At 41.3% G+C, this 20,000-nt stretch overlaps 1 protein-coding gene across 1 annotated transcript in view; it reads right to left on the bottom strand.

Annotated features, from left to right (window-relative positions):
* Window positions 1-624: 624 nt before the first annotated feature.
* The window catches only part of LOC124263892 (sodium-coupled monocarboxylate transporter 2-like), a 21,648-nt gene continuing 2,272 nt past the window's right edge, over window positions 625-20,000 (bottom strand). Inside the window, exons 2-5 of the mRNA XM_046698620.1 lie at window positions 16,571-16,716; window positions 11,191-11,320; window positions 10,725-10,813; window positions 625-634 (exon numbers count right to left, since the gene is read on the bottom strand). Coding sequence (XP_046554576.1) covers window positions 625-634; window positions 10,725-10,813; window positions 11,191-11,320; window positions 16,571-16,716 — 375 coding nt within the window. The remainder of the gene's footprint in view (window positions 635-10,724; window positions 10,814-11,190; window positions 11,321-16,570; window positions 16,717-20,000) is intronic.

Raw genomic sequence — 20,000 nt, forward strand, 5'->3', positions numbered from 1 at the left:
GATGGTGCGTGAACGAAACGTCCAAAAGAAAACCATCCTGTGACGAAGATTGCCACGAAGTAACCACTTAATGCTCCCTTCAGAGTTCAGAGGATACAAAGGAAACGTTTCAGTGCAAAATTTACAGCAAACACTCACCCCTTTAAAGAAAATATACATGGTACAACATGAGTGAATTATTAAGAAACTATATATTTCGAAGTGTGTCGTGAGTAAGAAATGCCATTTGTTAATGAATGGCATTCAGCTGTGTTGACTGTAAAGACAAAATTCGTATCCATTTTTATATCGTGCTTGTTAAACGAAAATCGATCTTAAAATACATGCTAATTATTCATTCGTATATATAACAGCGAGTCGATGATAAAGATATCGATTAATAAAAAACCACGTATTTTGTTTTTATTGTTCTTGCAATAATCTTGCTTTGCACGTTACATGTTTGATCGCTTTCTAGCATACAGTGTCAAAACACACACACACACACACACACACACACACACACACACACACACACATATTCAGACAATAACATTAATACTTGTACCTTTTTATTCGCCCATGGGCAAAACATTCCAAGACAAAATATGCCAACCTTTGGCCCAAGTAACACTGGAAGAATGCTCAACACTCCCTGAAATACAAAACATACTCTATAATGTACACAATAACGTTCATGGGACGAGTATCCGATGTTACGATTTGTGTGGGAGAGATACTTTAATCCGTTAAAAGGCCGCAGCCCCAAAGAGCATGCAGTTTACATGAAATATAGTATACAGCTTTATGTTAAGATTGAGGACCTGTGTGATGAAAATGGTTTCATGCCTTATGAAGCAATGATATGTAAATAAACATATTTGATGAAACAATTCAGATCATAACTATGGTCCACATATTTTGACCGAATCGTGAAAAAATACAAGAAGAACTAAAATTATCAAAACTAAATGTAATCTTAAAGAGGTTGGATACCGTGATTTGTGCACATACCGTATGCGAAAAGATGTGACAGTAGGAGCGCGTACTTATGTTACGCAGTTATTTCCCTTCATCTTGCTTCTAATCATATTTCTTGATATTTTGGCCACACAAGCATTTATCCTGAGGTAAACCTGGGCAAGAGTTATCTCTCCTTATCAAATTTAATTTGGGTATGCTGTTGTAATTGGAAATAATGTTGACACCCTCCGGTAACATATTTATTCTATTTTTGAATATTAATCTAGTGTGAATTTACTGTATAAAAATTCATTTTATAAGTTTTTTGTTATTATAAAAATCTTTTTTTCATTGATGAATCAATACGTTTTTTTAAATTCCTGGGTTTTTAAAGTTATTTAATGTGTCAAATCCTACATACTGCCTTGAAAATTGATTTTCCAGCTTTATTTCATGTCAATACTGAAATATCTTTATAAAAAACACATATTGAATAATGAAGTAAACAATTTACTTTTAAGAGAACTTTATTGACATATTACTTTTTACAGACGGTGCCACAAGGGTGCGCCACTTGTCAAACGAATGCCTTGGTGACTTGCTATTTTTATTACATAAATAGATTTGGGACACATTTTGATACAAACTGATGCCAAATTTAGCAATTTCGTGACATTTTGTATGCAACCTCCTTAATATGTATCTTCTTATAAAATCATCTCATGGTTCAAGGTTATTTTATGACACACTTGTGTATAAAATATATATGATGTCTTTTTATTGGCATGAAGTTTCATCTCAAAATGAGATAATGCTATGGATAATTATTATAGTTATGTTTTGCTGTTACTCCCAATATTCAATACTGGACATTGGATGTACGTTTCCTTGTAAACAAAATCATCTGACGCCATTTTATGTTATTGACATCTACTTACAACATATTACTTTAATAAAGGGAACACATAATTTTTTTAAATTCGAACAGTACAGACTAAAACTTTGAGAAAATAATGTATCGACGCAAAACTGCATGTAATGTGTCTGATCTAGGAAAGCTTTTGGTTTCAGATGTTTCAATATAGTACCTTCTGGACTAAACACAATGTGTATGACACAATGTGAGGTGAGGTGAGGTGAAATTGGGTTTAACGTCGTGCTTGAGAATATTTCGCTCATATGACGACGTGCATGCGTGTGTATGTGTATGTGCGGCTGCTTGTACTAGCCCAGACTCAAGCTTGTTTTATAGTGCTAGCCCACTGAGATACCATGCCGCAGTGAAGCATGAATACCCCACTCAGACACATTATACTGACTCCAAGCCGACCAGTCCTTGTTGTACCCATTAATGCCGAGCGCCAGGCAGGGACCAACAAGTACCATATTTTAACGTCTTTTGGTATGACGCGGTCGGGGATCGAACCCGCGACCTTCCGCTCTCCGGGCGGACGCTCTAACCACTACACCACGGAGGCGGTTCGTATGGCACAATGTAAAAACGGCTTACCTGAAATAAGGCACCAAGCAGAGAGATGAAATACGATGTACAGATGGTGACAAATCCACAAACAAGCACTGAATAACAAATGATAGAAATATCTTTAACGTATAGAATAGATCCATAAACTAAAGATTGGTGTCAGTAATTTTCGTTCAAGCAAATCAGACATGAATCCATCAACTAGATGTAATACCTTGGATCTCAGGTTTTATACGGTGCTTTGAGGTATTGTGTGACCACAATTTTAAATTTATGAAGATTTTGTGGATGTTTATCAGCTCCTGTATCCATTATACTTAAAACGTGGGTTTCAATAAGTGACGTCCAACATGACTGTAGGCGACCGTTTCTAGTTTTGAATAAGATAGCTGAACGTTAATAGAGAATTCAATAGTTCTTGAATAGTAGAAATATTCCATCATACAATACCTGTACTCTTAGCAAGTCTCATTTCTCCTTTGGCTGAGAGGTGCTTCAAACAGAATGGTTTGATAATATCATCAGGGATCACCATCCCTAAGCAGTTCAAGACACTAGACATCGTGCTGAAGAATAGAAAGTCCATCTGTCAACGATCAGTCTCGCATACTTAAACCTGTTATTTTTACCACATCACTTCACTCGTCTGATTATATACTCACAATACTTTATTGGAGGTTACCTAGATGTAGTTTGGCAGCTTGATACAAATGAGCACCTCAAAAACATAACAAGCAAAGCTGTGGTAAAACGATAAAAACGGCAATGTCACTTACGTTAAAGGTCAACTTCCACCTGCATTAAATATAAATGGCATTGTACTGCCGACATCGTTTCTCACACAGTCTGTACCGAAGAGACTCACACGGTATGTACCTGAGACTCTCACACGGTATGTGTCGGAGATGTCTCACACAGTCTGCATCAGAGACACTGTCCCAGTCTGTACCAGAGACACTCACATAGTCTGTACGTGAGGCTCCCCCACGGTACGTACGGCTGACACTGTCTACCTGAGGCTGCCACACGGTATGTACCTAAGACACTCACACAGTCTGTACCAGAGACACTCACAGAGTCTGTACCTGAGGCTCCCACACAGTAGGTACCGCTGACACTCACACAGTCTACCTGACTCTCCCACACGGTATGTACCACACAGTAGGTACCAGGTAGTCTCTCACAGTCTGTACCTGCGGTTCCCACACAGTCTGTACCCGAGACACTCACACAGTCTGTAACAGAGACACTCACACAGCCTACATAAGGCTCCCACACAGTCTGTACCGCTGACACTCAAACAGTCTACCTGACTCTCCCACAATCTGTACCAGGTAGTCTCACACATTATAAACCTCCAGTGACGTCACCTATTGTCTCGCCAGGTTCTTCGTTTACAGAGTAAACCTCTACAGGCAGATTCGCGGGCATTCTCCTTGGATTTCCGTGGATTTTCTACAGAATTGCCTGCATCCCTGGAAGTTTCTACAGAATTGCCCGCATCCCGGGGATTTTCTGAGGAATAGCCCTTGACTTTGAATTATTACTTGTTAAGAAGATTGATATAACTTTGTCTTGCTATCACTGAATTCGTAAAATATCGATTATTGAAAACTTCCAACATGCAGCGTCGATACCTGGTTTCGAACCTGCAACTGTTCGCCTACTAGCTTGGCGGTTTTATCCACTAGGCTACGAAGAATCGCTGTGAAGAATAAGATTGTTTGTCAGCATGAACCGTGTGTTCCTCACAAGACGGGCAGTGCACGTGCAGGCCACGGGTAGCGCGTGCAGAGCACGTGTATTGCGCGTGCAAGGCAAGGTGTTGGCTGCCAGTCTCATCCCAGTTGATTTCAAAAGTAAATACCAAATATTGAAATTATATCGAAAGTATATATTCGGTAGGTTTATAACTACGATAACACATGACCCTCGGGCATTATTAAGAAGTAAGGATGTTTTTCTTCGGTCCTTGGGCATTCCCTCGGGAAAACATCTTTACTTCTTAATAATGCCCACGGGTCATGCTTTATCCTATACGTATGTTACTGAGGCCCCCACACAGTCTGTACCTGAGGCTCCCACACGGTATGTGTCGGCGATGTCTCACACAGTCTGTACCTGAGAGACTCCCACACGGTATTTGTCGGAGATGTCTCATACAGTTTGTACCTGAGACTTCCACACAGTCTGTACCTGAGACTCCCACACGGTAGGTACCGCTGACACTCACGCAGTCTGTACCAGCTAGTCTCACACAGTCTGTACCTGAGGCTCCCACGTGGTAGGTACCAGAGACACTCACACAGTCTGTACCTGAGGCTCCCACATGGTAGGTACCAGAGACATCCACACAGTCTGTATCAGAGACTCTCACACAGTATGTACCAGAGACACTTACACATTATAAACCTCCAGTGACGCCCGGGATACAAATCTGATCATTCGGCTATTACTTTAACCATATATAACTCTTTGAGTAAGAATAGAGGAAAGTGGTACTGGAAATTCAACACATCTCTTTTGAGAATTAAAGAATACATTGATATTGTAAAAAGAATTCTGCTAGAAACTAAGTCAGAATATGCTAAGAACAGTTATACACACCTGGAACTTAATTAAGGACCCCCCCCCTATTTTCTGGATGATGAGAAACAAAACTTGCTGTAACTTTCTCACTATTCCAAAGATAGTGGAACCTTAGCTATTGTGAAACATACCATCTATTGGCAAATGAAAAACAAGACAATGATTCCAATACGTGTTGTTTTAATAGCGTAACCAATGTGATTTGGTCACTATTGATTTTTGATGAAAATAGTCACTGAACAAGTATGGTCGTAGCATTGTCAATGGCTGACTATTACAAGAAATGATGCACAAGGAATGTCACATGTTAACATCTGATGGGTCTGGCATCAGTATTGGTTGTATCCCCCACGTGCTTGGATGACAGCTTGAATCCTCCTCCTCATGCTACTGGTAAACCTTCTGATTCGATCAAGTGGCAATTGCCGCCATTCTTCATGCAATGCAGCTTCCAGCTGTGCAAGATGCTGGAGAGAGGGTTCTCTCAACCTCACACGGCGTCCAAGAAAGTCCCAGATGTGCTCCAAAGGATTCAAATCGGGGCTCATTGCTGGCCAAGGTAATGTCATGATAGCCTCATTCTGGAGATGTGCGGTCACAGCACGTGAACGATGCAGCCTGGCGTTGTCGTCCATGAATATAAGGTGAGTAGCCAACGGGTGGTTGTCAAAGTGAGGCATGACAACTGGATGGAGAATATCCCGGATGTACTGCTGACCATTAAGTTTTCCTCGGACAGTCACCATTTGAAGTTTACAGTCGTGTGAAAGACAACCCCAGATCATAACCGATCCTCCACCATAAGGAACAGTAGGGTGGATATTCCTGGGCACGTAAGCAGTGTTTTTATGCCTCCACACTCTCATTCGACCATCTGTAACGTGGAGGAGGAACCTGCTCTCATCTGACCAGTGGACCCTCCTCCATGTCCTCAGGTTCCACTGCCGACGGGCCATACACCACTCCAGACGTCGTCTCTTATGGAGATCAGACAGAGCAGGACGTTTGATGACTCTTCTGGACCTCATACCAAGTGCCCTCAGGCGATTTCTGACGGTTCTGGTGGATAATTGTCTGTAGGGTAACCACAGGCGCTTCAAAACCGAACTTGTGGCAAAGGGTTCTCGCCTTACCAGACGTGCCAGGCTGCGATCATCACAGGCCGTTGTCTTCCTGGGTTGTCCAGGCCTTGGACGATCTCTCACATCTGTCATCTGATGTTTTCGGACAAGTCGGTTGATGACCGAGTGACTGTAGCCCAGCTGTCGTCCAATAGCTTTGAAGGACATGCCTGTTGCATGCATGCCGACAATTTGCCACCTTAGTGCTTCAGAAAGTCTTCTCCTCGCCATTTCAGTATTCATTAATGGAGACAGTTGCAAATTTGTCTGCTTTTATGCCCATAAATTGCATGTCAGAGAAACTGAATTTTGGGAAAAGTGTGGGTTGTATGCTTCACGTGCACAAGGGATGCGTTGTGACGAGTGCAATGGAACTGAAACACCTTTTTAGACTACTAGAGATGTGTTGTAATACAGAGATATCATTCATGTTTAACGATGGTTAACAGTTGCTCTACTATCATGAAATATATCAGGGGGTGCTTAATTAAATTCCAGGTGTATAGTTTAAAAGACCTTAATGAGATTGAAGACCAAAACTTAGAACTTACTATCAGTGATCCACTATTTTTGGAGACTTTCCTCATGAAAGTCAGAGGCAAAACTATCTCTTATGCAAGCTACCATAAAGAGAAAAAATTTGACACTCTAGAATTGGAAAACAGAATTAAAGAAAAGGAAGATGAAATAAGGAACAACTTTCAAGTAATCATTGAAGATCTCCTTGCTGAATTATCATCAGATAAATTGAAACTTGAAAATATTAAACAGGAACATACGAAAGATCTTGATTTTAGAACTAGATCTCTTTGGTATGAAGAAAGGGAAAAGCCGACAAGGTACTTTTGTCACCTGGAAAACCGTCAATATACCAGTAAATTATTGTATCCCTTATTAAAGACACTGGAGAGGAAATTTTTGATGTTAAAGAAATAATTAAAGAACAAAAATCTTTTTATGAAAATTTATATAAATCTTCGGATGTCACTACTGCGGATACTAGAAATATTTTGAATAATATCACAGTCCCAACTCTGGATAGTCAAACGAGTGAAACATTAGAAGAATATTTTGATTTGAAAGAAATAGCTTTTGATGTTAAATCAATGAAAAACAACAAATCTCCGGGACTAGATGGATTTCCAATAGATTTACTTAAATTCTTTTGGAAGGAATAAAAATTACGTATCTTTTCTTATTTGTAGCCGAAATTCTGGGCTGTATGATTAGGCAAAACAAAGACATTAAAGGTTATTGTTTGAATGGGCAAGAATATGTGTTAGGACAGTACGCAGATGATACCGAACTTTTTCTTGACGGATCTGAATCAAGCCTAAAAACTGCTACTGAAACGTTACACTCCTTTTATGAAATGTCTGGCCTCAAAATGAACATTGAAAAAACAAAAGTTATCTGGATAGGCTCTATGGCTGGTAAAAATATTAAGTTTTGCGAAAATTTAGATTTGGATTGGCACACAGACAACTTTGAAGTTCTTGGCATCATCCTTAATGCCAATTTACAAGACCTTTGGGTCATAAATACAAGAAAGAGAATCGAAACCATAAAGAGAATCCTCGCATCATGGAAGCATAGATCACTGACTTTGATTGGCAAAATTACAGTTATTAAATCCTTAGCGTTATCTACCTTAGTTCATATATTTTTAGCCCTGCCTACTCCCCCTGAAGCTTTTGTTAAAGAATTAAATCAAATATTTTTTTATTTTTTATGGAATGGGAAAAGGGACAAAATAAAAAGGAATAATATGATCAGGAAATATGATGAAGGCGGTCTAAGAATGATTGATATCAATTCTTTTATTCAAGCCTTGAAACTTTCTCATTTAAGAAAATGCTGCCAAAATCCCAACTTTATGAACCCAAGCCAGTTTCCCTTGTCTGAAATTTTTCTCATTGAGGAGCAAATATTAATATCCGAAATAACTGTAAAAATCCTTATTGGAGAAGTGTTCTGGATGCATGGTCAAACTATCTAAGAATCGAGAAAGAATATCCTGATAATATCAATTACATCTTATCTCAACCCCTTTGGTTGAATCATCAGTTTAAAGATAAATCCTTCTTTATACAAAACTGGTACCACAAAGGGCTGCATTGTGTTAGGGATGTTTATAACACAAGAGGCCTAATGACTTTCAATGAACTGAAAAACGTATATGATATCCGGGGAACTTTCTTAGATTATCACAGACTGCTATCTAGCATCCCTCCTAAGTGGAAACAGTGCATCAACCAGCAAATGTGTATTATAAAATCTAACCTGACAATTGGAAACAGTTTACTCGATTTGCTTAAGCCTGGAAAGGGCTCCAGATATTTTTATGATAATATCATCACTTGTGATACGTGCCCCACAGTATGCAAAAAAATGGGAGGAAAACTTTAATCTTGACTCTCCAAACTGGAAAAATATATTTCTCCAGTATAGGGGTTGTACAAAAGATGTAAAACTTTTAGAATTTAGATTTAAATTTCTTCACCGCATAGTTTACACTAAGAGGGAACTAAAGGTTATGAACCTAGTAAACGATGATATCTGCACTGTTTGTAAAACTGACTGGGAAGACTTAGCTCATGTTTTCCTTCAATGTGAATATGTAAAACATTTTTGGGTGACTCTGGAACTATTTCTGAATACCCACATTAATATGGGTATAACTCTGGATACCAATGCAATCCTTTTTGGCTATCCAGACCAATATAAATTGCTGAATCACCTAATCCTACTGAGCAAAAGGCATATTTTTCTATGCAGTCTAAAGGGCAACACCCTATCAATGGATAAGGTTATATATAACATCAGACAAGTTTATGCCATTGAAAGGTTCATTGCTTATAAGAACAACAAATATGATGCCTTTGAAATTTTTTGTCTCCACGCACAAATAGTTTTAAACTTTAAGTAGATGTATTACATATAGATGTTATTTAGCATTGTCTTTCAGCCACAGTTACTACTCGATGTAAACAATGTACAATCACTGAACTTTGTTGCTCCAACACACTGTGACTACAGCTACTGACTGTCTTCTCTCTGAGAATTTTGTACCACTTCTGAGTCTTAGGATCCATAACCCGTAGATTTTTAGTCAGATAAACTACATCTGATGGTGTTTACTATTGGCTTATAGTTATATACCATGTGCAAACACTATGCCTTTTTTAACCTTTTCAGGTCAATATGTATACACATCTATAGTCAGATAAATCACACCTGATATGGTAGCCTATTAGCTCATAGTCATAGAGTGACTCTTCTTGCAGACATTCTGCCACTGTTCAATTATTGTATTTTCAAACATGCTTGTACATCTCTAAGCTGACAAATTACATCTGATCGTGTATACTATTGGCCATATGTGCCTTTCTTGAACTTTGCATCTCAAACAGTCAGATTGTCTGTCTATATCTGATTTTACGTATCACTAGCATACAACCTTGAAGTTTACAATCTCTGTCAAACATTGTGCCAATCTTGAACCGGTTTGTACCAGCCGGAGATAGAGTATATCTGGTTTTATACAGCAGTTTTATATAATACTGTATATCTGTACAGCCATAGAATTACTTCGTTACACTTTTCAATGTCCATCTCCTTGAACTTTGTTATGAAGCTTGTACCACAACAGCCTGATGCCGGTTCGTACCCATGTGTGAAATCCATGTTTTACCCATGTGTTTGTACCCATTATGCTGGAAGAAAAAAAGAAAAAAAAGAAACAAACCTCCAGTGACGTCACTCTATTGTCTCGCCAGGTTCTTTTACAGAGTAAACCTCTACGGGCAGATTCGCAGGCATTCTCCATGAATTCCCGTTGATTTTCTACAGAATTGCCCGCATCTTGGGAATTTTCTGAGGAATAGCCCTTGACTTTGAATTATTACTTGTTTAGAAGATTGATATAACTTTGTCTTGCTATCACTGAATGCGATCGTAAAATATCACATTATTGAAAACTTCCAACATACTGCGCCGGTACCTGTGAAATTAAGATTTGCGAATCCTTATAATATTACCTTGCCAATTGAATATTTAACTCTCACTTTTTTTTTAACAAACGATCATAGATCAACTTATGATACAAAGTTGTTTAAACAAACGATCATAGATTCAAATCGTTATTATTGGTTTGTATTACAAAGGGCATAATATACCTGCGCAGTAGTAGGAACAGTGTATCTGAAACAAATGCACGTGCTGTACGTGATGAGGCGTTACTTTACACCAACCTTACGTGTTCTCAGCTTTCATTTAATGTGCATAATACACAGTATGTACCTGAGGCTGCCACACGGTATGTGTCGGAGATGAGGCTCTCACACACAGTGTCTCACACAGTATGTATCTGAGGCTGCCACACGGTATGTAGTGTCGGAGATGTCTCACACAGTGTGTACCACAGGCACTCACACAGTATATGTACCTGAGGCTCTCACAGTCTGTACCACCGACACTCACACAGTATATGTACCTGAGGCTCACACAGCCTGTACCACAGACACTCACACAGTATATGTACCTGAGGCTCACACAGTCTGTACCACAGACACTCACACAGTATGTACCTGAGGCTCCCACACAGTATGGCAGATATGAAGAGTCCAGGCAGCCCTGGCAGATCTCCCAAGATGTCCATCACCATCAGAGGAAGCATCTGCAGACAGACCATTTCAGTCTAGATACTCGCCTTAATCTGTATTTTTATTAATGACATACATAAATATTTTGCATTTATCAGTAATCATAAACAACATCGTACATTTATGTAAAAGTACGGGCTGCAATTAAAAGGATGCCCTCGTGTCCACTTAAACCTGCCATGGTTTTAATTTTTTGTAAAGTAAGATGAGTTACCTAATTTATCCTTACACGTACCTATACGTGATTGATAGGTAAAATGGTTTTGAAATGCAAGGGTCGGAACGTTTGAGATGGCGATCCATGGGGATGGATCCAGAGATTAGTAAAGAATTACCGCATTGCTCGCTCTGGAGATATAGAGGATGGTATTTGATGTGTGTGCTGACGTACCTGATCGTCCTTGTCGATGAGGTTGAAGCTGACGGGGTGACAGTCACTGTAGAAGGCGAACATGATGACACCGACCATCACAAGGAGGATATAAACTAACATGTAGCCTACTCCATTGATTGCCAGAGCTCTGAAAACCAAAAGGAACTGCGTATATGAGTCCGATACAACTAATGTGATGGCACGTGGAGGTTGCGAGACACATGTGCAGGCCGTACGTCGTTTTCAGCATAGTTACCTGTTTTTAAAACTACCTTGTGTACATGTGTAATTTTAACTATTCTTATAGTTCTGTAACATTCTATGTAGATATGTCGATTTGAATGATTGAATGACGCATGATGAAGTTTTTGAAACGTTATGAATGTATGAATGTGACTAAACTTACTAAGATTATGAGTGTGGGAATGGTTGTATGTGTGTGGTGGTGGTGGTAGTGGGGGGGGGGGTGGTGGTTAGGATGGGATGCTGCAGTGTTGTGTAATGGGTGTACAGGTTGGGTGGTGGGAGAGGAAGTTGTGTGTGGGGGGGGATGTGGATGTGTGTGGGGGGGGATGTTGATGTAGGATGAGATGCTGTAGTATTGTGCAATGGGTGTAGAGGTTTGGTGGTGGGAGTGGAGGATGTGTGTGTGGGTGTGGGTGGGTGGGGTGGGGGATGGGGATGTATGTGGGTGTAGGATGGGATGATGTAGTGTTGTATAATGGGTGTAGAGGTTTGGTGGTGGGAGTGGAGGAGTGTGTGTGTGTGTGTGTGTGGGGGGTATGTGGGTGTAGCATGGGATGCTGTGTGTGTTGGGTAATGGGTGTAGAGGTTTGGTGGTGGGAGCGGAGGATGTGGGTGTGTGGGTGTGGGTGTGAGTGTTGGGGGTATGTGGGTGTAGTGTGGGATGCTGTAGTGTTGTGTAATGGGTGTAGAGGTTTACTGGTGGGAGCGGAGGATGTGTGTGTGTGTGGGTGGGGGTGTTTTTGTTGTGTGGGGGTATGTGGGTGTAGTGTTGGATGCTGTAGTATTGTGTAATGGGTGTAGAGTTTGGTGGTGGGGGTGGAGGATGTGTGTGTGTGTGTGCATGTGTTTGTTGTGGGGGTATGTGGGTGTAGTGTTGGATGCTGTAGTATTGTGTAATGGGTGTAGAGTTTGGTGGTGGGGGTGGAGGATGTGGAGTGTAGAGTGTTGTGGATGGGATGGGATGCTGTAGTGTTGTGTAATGGGTGTAGAGGTTGGGTGTGGGAGTGGAGGATGTGGGTGTGGGTGTGTATATGTGTGGGGAGGGGGATGTGGATGTAGGATGGGATGCTGTAGTGTTGTGTCATGGGTGTAGAGGTTGGGTTGTGGGAGTGGAGGATGTGGGTGTAGTGTGGGTGGGGGAGGAGGATGTGGGTGTAGTGTGGGGGAGGATGTGGGTGTAGTGTGGGATGCTGTAGTGTTGTGTAATGGGTGTAGAGGTTTGGTGGTGGGAGTGGAGGATGTTGGGTATATGTGTGTGTGTGGGGAGGGATGTGGATGTAGGATGGGATGCTGTAGTGTTGTGTAATAATGTAGAGGTTGTTGTAGGAGTGGAGAGGATTGGGTGTAAGTTGTGGGATGTGGGTGTAGTGGAGGATGTGGGTGTGTGGGATGCTGTAGTGTTTGTGTAATGGGTGTACAGGTTGGATGTGGGTGTGGAGGATGTGGGTGGATGTGGAGGACGATATGTGGGTGTAGTGTGGGATACTGTAGTGTTGTGTAATGGGTGTAGAGGTTTGGTGGTGGGAAGTGGAGGATGTGGGTGTGGGTGTGGGGACGATGTGGGTGTAGTGGTGTATGTGGGTGTAGGATGGGATGATGTGTTGTGTGTTGTGTAATGTGGAGGGATGGTGTAGATGTGGGTTTGGTGGTGGGAATAGTGGAGATGTGGATGTGGGTGTGGGGTGGGTGGGGTGGGTGGTAGGGGTGTATGTGGGTGTAGGATGGGATGATGTAGTGTTGTGTAATGGGTGTAGAGAGAGTTGGGTAGTGGTGTGTGGAGAGATGTGGGTGGGAGTGGGGGACGATGTGGGTGTAGTGTGGGATGCTGTAGTGTTGTGTAATAGGTGTAGAGAGTTTGGTGGTGGGAGTGGAGGATGTGGGTGTGGGTGTGGGTGGGTGTGGGTGTATTGGTGGGGGTGTATGTGGGTGTAGGATGGGATGATGTAGTGTTGTGTAATGGGTGTAGAGGGTGGTGGGAGCGGAGAGGATGTGTGTGTGTGTGTGTAGTAGTATGTGGGTGTAGGATGGGATGCTGTGGGTGTTGGGTAATGGGTGTAGAGGTTTGGTGGTGGGAGTGGAGAGATGTGGGTGTGTGGTGTGGGTGTGAGTGTTGGGGGTATGTGGGTGTAGTGTAGGATGCTGTAGTATTGTGTAATGGGTGTAGAGGTTTGCTGGTGGGAGCAGGAGGATGTGGGGTGGGGGTGGGGGTGTTTGTTGAGGTATGTGGGTGTAAATGTGGGATGCTGTAGTATTGTGTAATAGGTGTAGAGGTTTGGTGGTGGGAGTGGAGGATGTGGGTGTAGTGTGTGTGAGGGAGATGTGGGTGTGTGTGGGGGGATGTGGATGTAGGATGGGATGCTGTAGTGTTGTGTAATGGGTGTAGAGGTTTGGTGGTAGGAGTGGAGAGATGTGGGTGTGGGTGTATGTGTGTGTGGTGGGGAGATGTGGATGTAGGATGGGATGCTGTAGTGTTGTGTAACAGGTGTAGAGGAGTTGGGTGGTGGGAGTGGAGGGATGTGGGTGTGTGGGTGGGGGAGGATGTGGGTGTAGTGTGGGGGAGGATGGTGTAGTGTGGATGGTAGTGTAGTGTAACAGGATGAGGTTGTAGTGTGGGTGTGGAGGATGTTGGTGTGGGGGAGGATGTGGGTGTAGTGTGGGATGCTGTAGTGTTGTGTAACGGGTGTAGAGGTTGGGTGGTGGGAGCGGAGGATGTGGGTGTGTGTAGTAGCTACGTGCATTTAGCATTCATTTGGTGTGTATGCGTGTTGCGATTAAAGGCGTGAGTGGGCTGAAGAGTTAAGACTGACTGACTAGCAATATTCTAGCAATATCACGGCCGGGGACACCAGAAATGGGCTTTACACATTGTGCCCATGTGGGGATTCGAACCCGGGTCTTCGGCGTGACGAGCCAACGCTTTAACCACTCTATAGGCTACCCCACCGCCCCGAAGAGTTTAGAATAATGTGTGAGTGGTGTGGGGAGTACTGGGAAAGTGTTGACTGTTTAAGTTATGTTTGTTTTAAGTATAAATTAAGGAAAAAGGTCTCCCATAACCCATGTGAGTGGCTAATACAACAAAAACAGCTCTCTCTCTGTCTCTCTCTCTCTCTCTGTCTCTCTCTCTCTCTCTCTCTCTCTCTCTGACTGTCTGTCTGTCTGTCTGTCTCTGTCTCTCTCTCTCTCTCTGACTGTCTGTCTGTCTGTCTGTCTCTGTCTCTGTCTCTGTCTCTCTCTCTCTGACTGTCTGTCTGTCTGTCTGTCTGTCTCTGTCTCTCTCTCTCTCTGACTGTCTGACTGTCTGTCTGTCTGTCTGTCTCTGTCTCTGTCTCTCTCTCTCTCTCTCTCTCTCTCTCTCTCTCTCTCTCTCTCTCTCTCTCTCTCTCTCTCTCTGTATTTGTGGGCGAAGGCAATTTCTTTCGACAACTCAAAGAACAACTGTGTTCAGAAAGGCAAATATGTGTGTGAGGCTTACAGTCATTTCATGTTATATGTCTTAGGTCTGGGAAATAGTTTGATTTTCACGAGGTAACTAAAAATGTAACATCTTTTTTTGTTATTAACGTTTCACAGGGCTGTAATGGGTGAGAACTGTAACATACAGGGAAGTGAGGGAGTGAGTGAGTCTAGTTTTACGCCGCACTCAGCAATATTCCAGCTATATGGCGGTGGTCTGTAAATAATCGAGTCTGGACCAGACAATCCAGGGATCAACAATATGAACATTGATCTACGCAATTGGGATACAATGACATGTGTCAACTCAGTCAGCGAGCCTGAATATACAGGGAAGGAGAATGAAGGTAGTGAACAAGGAAATATTTCTTACCAAGATCCATACACATGATGTATGTGAATCACCATGATGACACACTATATATCAAATCTGGGTCATGATCCATCTCCTAGAACAGTGCGATAACATGAGTAACTGTGCCATCGGACAAAGACATTGCTCCCGCAACGTCATTACACCGATGCAGCAAGAAATGATTTAACTAATATATCGACTAGGTCATACTCATATCACAAAACATCCAATAACTGTCATTCTTGAATTTGAGTAGCCTCCCTTGAGTGCCAGGATCTGCTGAAGTTCTTCAGCGCAATACCCATGGTCGCAGGTTTCCCCTCAAGCGTAACATGTTCAACACAAAGCAGACATTACCTAACTGATACTACTCAAGCTTGCGTTTATCCCACCTGACTGATGTAGCCTCAAATGCCATCAGATCAACTTACATCTGGGCTGTCTTGAGAGTTGAACAAGACAGTGCCCTCTGGACCTCCGCTTGGTTGGTTCCATAAGTACCCATAAAAAAAGTCCCAAACCCAAACAGATATGTCCACACCGAATACGTCGTGGTCGGATCGAAGGTGACTCTAAAACAGAGGTGGCGAAAGGGGTTTAACTTTGCGTTCAAGATGCTTGTGTGCGTACGTGGCTGACTACTGATCCAGAATTAAGCCACTCTTATAAGCTAAGCCACCTAGATGATATTCCGCAGTTCAACGTGAAGACCACACACACAGCATTCTGAGAAGAACAGTCATCGTTTTATCCTCTTCATTCCGAATGGCAACTGCCACCTTTTAACGTCTTTTAGTATGAAGTGGTTGTGGATTTAACCACTGACCTTACGCTCTAAAGGCTGTCACTATGCAACTGAGGCCTAGAGAAGTATAATATTCAGTTTCTCTTATAAGCTAAGCCACCAAGATACTGTGCCGCAGTTCAACGTGAAGACACAGGATTTTGAGCAGGAAGTCCATGTTTCACTGCCTTCATTCCGAAGAGCGAGTGTCAGCTTTTAAAATCTTTTTGTATGAAAGGCTGTTGGTTAAGCAGCTGAACTGGCACTAATCTCAAAGAGATGCATGCATAACAGTCATTTTTCTGTATTCAAACAATTAATGATAATTCATTCAACGATTTCGCTTTAGGTAATCAGAATCAGAGACAAGCGTTAATATATAAGATTAAGCAAGAACTGACACTGAGAAATACTTCCGGGGTAGAATAAATAAACAAATTGAAGGTATATCAACGACAATTGATACTGGTAAGAAATGGTGAAAGATATATTCCGTGGGGTGAATAGTTTTAATGATTGCATCTGATTAGTATTCAACTCCATCATACTCATCTAACTTGATCCGGGATCTATTCTCGGCGACTGCCCAGGCCACACTGAATCCACCAACAGCTGCAGAACCTTTGATAACGAGGACAACGCAGCCTACGATAATGATGCCAGCTTGGAGAGTGTCCGCCCACAGTACAGCCCTCATACCACCCTAGAGGGAGGCACAAAGCACATGGGGTAATCGTGTACTAAGCAATGTGTGATCATTTGTTGCCAGTTTAATCTGTATGAAAGCAGTAACTGGAACCCATGAAGCCGAGAAGCCAGACTGCTTACAAACACAGGATTCAAGGTCCCTATTTTCGGAATCCCCACAGCTGACATGCATGATGTACCAGGGACCAATTTTCTCAGAAACCCCCAATAGTGGGTCATGCAAGGCGTAGTGGGAAGTTATCTTTCTATGTCCGAATCCCTGCAAGTGTCATGCAAGGTGAACTGATGAGTTTTTGGTCATTCTCGAAATGCTTGCAGGTGTCATGCAGAGTGAACTTGTGAGCTATGTTTCCAAACAGGTGGTACATTCAGATTATCGACAATTACATCGGACAGTGAAATCTATGGCCTATTCCCTGGATATACTACTCAACGTTTGAAAGGCATATTTAGATATATCATGTTATTTAAACATACACATATCATATTATGGCAGAAATATTCATGGGAAAAAAAACCCCATAGTTGTCATTTCTGAATCAGTGGCTTCTCTAATAACATTTAGTTTCAATATGAAGTCATTCAGGCAATATAAATGTATGCAAAATTATTCCCACCATCGCAGTGTATAATGTGCTGACTGATCCAAGGACTATGACGATTCCCCAAAGGTTGAAACCCGTCACTGAAAACACATTGGAGAGAGATACGACAAATGTGTTACGGAGATTCCTCAGTCCATACAATTGACAGTTACTGGCTTGGTATTCACATTAAGGAAGACTAATGAGGACAATGTCACTCTATCACAGCTTTAAGTAGGAGACAATTGTATTATCCAAATTACGATAAAATACAAACAGCTTATGGGACGTGAATTTTAGAAGGGACATTGCACCATTATTGCATTGTCGTGTTGATACCCTTACAAAAGCAAGAAAAGTGTCACAATCAAACGACACAATGCAGTTGAACCCAGTCACTGAAAACATATTGAAGAGAGATACGAGAAATGTGTTACGGTTTTTCTTAGTCCACACAATTGGGAGTTTCGGGTTTGTACGGAATTGTTATTCAAATTACGCAAGATTAAATTATGGCAATGTCGCTCTGTCACAGCTTTACGTTGGGAGACTATTACAGTATCCAAATAACAATAAAGTACCAACAACCTATGAGACGTGAAACAGTTGAATCCTAGAAGGGACATTGTAGCATAGCTGCATTGCCGTGTTTTGGAGCTTACAAAAACCAGCTTACAAAAACTTGTTATTCACATTAAGGAAGAGTAATAAGGACAATGTCACTCTATCACAGCATTACGTAGGAGACAATTGTATTATCCAAATACCGATAAAATACAAACAGCTTATGGGACATGAATCCTAGAAGGGACATTGTACCATTGTTGCATTGTCGTGTTGATGCCCTTACAAAAGCAAGAAAAGTGTCACAATCAAACGAGACAATGCCACATCCCAATTGAAAAATGAATTTTCTCGTTATGTGAGAAAATGAGTTCAGTCTGTTAAAAAGCTTGACAAACACTGGTATGTGTTTGTTGTTGATCGCAACTGATCGAACATTTGTTTATTGATCCTTACCTGCACTGACAGCAATGGATGGCAAATACAGAACTACCGACGTGTAGAATCCCTGTGTGGAAGTAGAAAACCAAATTATCGGGGTTCATTTCTCTTAAAAGCTACAGTCAGGTTTAACGACTAGATTCGTTCCCCAGTCTATTGGTTTAATTGTTACCCATATGGATACAATGAGATGATGTAGTGAGTAAGTGAGTTTAGTTTTACGCCGCACTCAGCAATATTTCAGCGATATAGCGGCGGCCTGTAAATAATCGAGTCTGCGGTCCAGTCAATCCAGTGATCAACAACATGAGCATCGATCCACGCAATTGGGATACGATAAAGTGTCAACCAAGTCACTGAGTCTGACCACCCGATCACGTTATTCGCCTTTTACGACAAGCATGAGTTACTGAAGATCAATTCCAACCCGGATCTTCACGGGTCCTGTTCCGGAATAAAATTTACAGCTAAGTACCACCTCATATACTCATTCTAAAATACCGGGGGCAGTAATACAAATACAGTTCTTTTAGCAAAGAGCACCTGACATATGTTTTGACTGCGAGGCAACAATCAATGCCTTGATAATTGAAATGTTTATTTATTTCTCAGTCGTTCTCTTATCTCTATTTCTTGGATAGAAAGTAAATCTTAATATGGGCAGACATTTGATTAACAATTCTACACCATTTTCCTGCATACGGAATTGAAAAAAATACATAATATAAGATAAATTTCATGCTGTAAATGTTACATTAATTACCATAGCGATGAGGAAAAAAACCAACACAGTTGTCCGGACCTGCTTGTCAAATCTCATTTCGAGGAACTGAAAAAAAAGAAATGCTACCTATTTTTTACAGTTTTAAGAAAATATACCTCTCTGCTGAATTTCAGTTGCACATATCTGTACTTAGCAATATTTAATTAAAACATTCACTGTACTGGTGCCTACACGACACCCAAAGAAAACATACTTGATTTATATTTTTGGCAACATAATTTAATCAACAACTTTTGAAAACAAACATACCTAATTTTCAAAATACACAATTGTCGGTGGGTATCTTAGACCCTAGCTTATTTAAACTATATTACCTGAATGGATCTGATACAATATTTACAGTTCCCCAGCCTGTTGACACTATTTTCTCTGATAATACCTGATGTAAGTGTCAGAGATCCCCAGTATATGTAAACTGTTTTCCATGAATATGCCTGATGCAAGTTTCAGAGATACTCACTATATATAAACTGTATTCCATGAGTATACCTGATACAGGTTTCAGAGATACTCAGTATATATAAACTGTATTCCATAAAAACTACCTGATGCAAGCGTCAGAGGTGCCATGTATTTCTAAAAGAAACAACATTTTCCCTGAATAAACCTGATACCGGTGAAAAAGATGTCCAGTATATATAAGCTGTATTCCATGAATATACCTGATGCAAGTGTCAGAGATACCCAGTATATAAAAACCCAAACATTTTCGCTGAATATACCTGACACAAGTGTCAGAGATCCTAGTATATATAAGCTGTATTCCATGATTATACCTGATACATGTGTCAGAGATCCCCAGTATATATAAGATGTATTCCATGAATATACCTGGTGCTAGTGTAAGAGATCCGCAGTATATACAAACCATTTCCCTGAATATGCCTAATACAAGTGTCAGAGTTC

This window comes from Haliotis rubra, unplaced genomic scaffold (assembly GCF_003918875.1).
Source record: "Haliotis rubra isolate DU_JTF1 unplaced genomic scaffold, ASM391887v1 Scf9, whole genome shotgun sequence".
NCBI classification, from domain to species: domain Eukaryota; kingdom Metazoa; phylum Mollusca; class Gastropoda; order Lepetellida; family Haliotidae; genus Haliotis; species Haliotis rubra.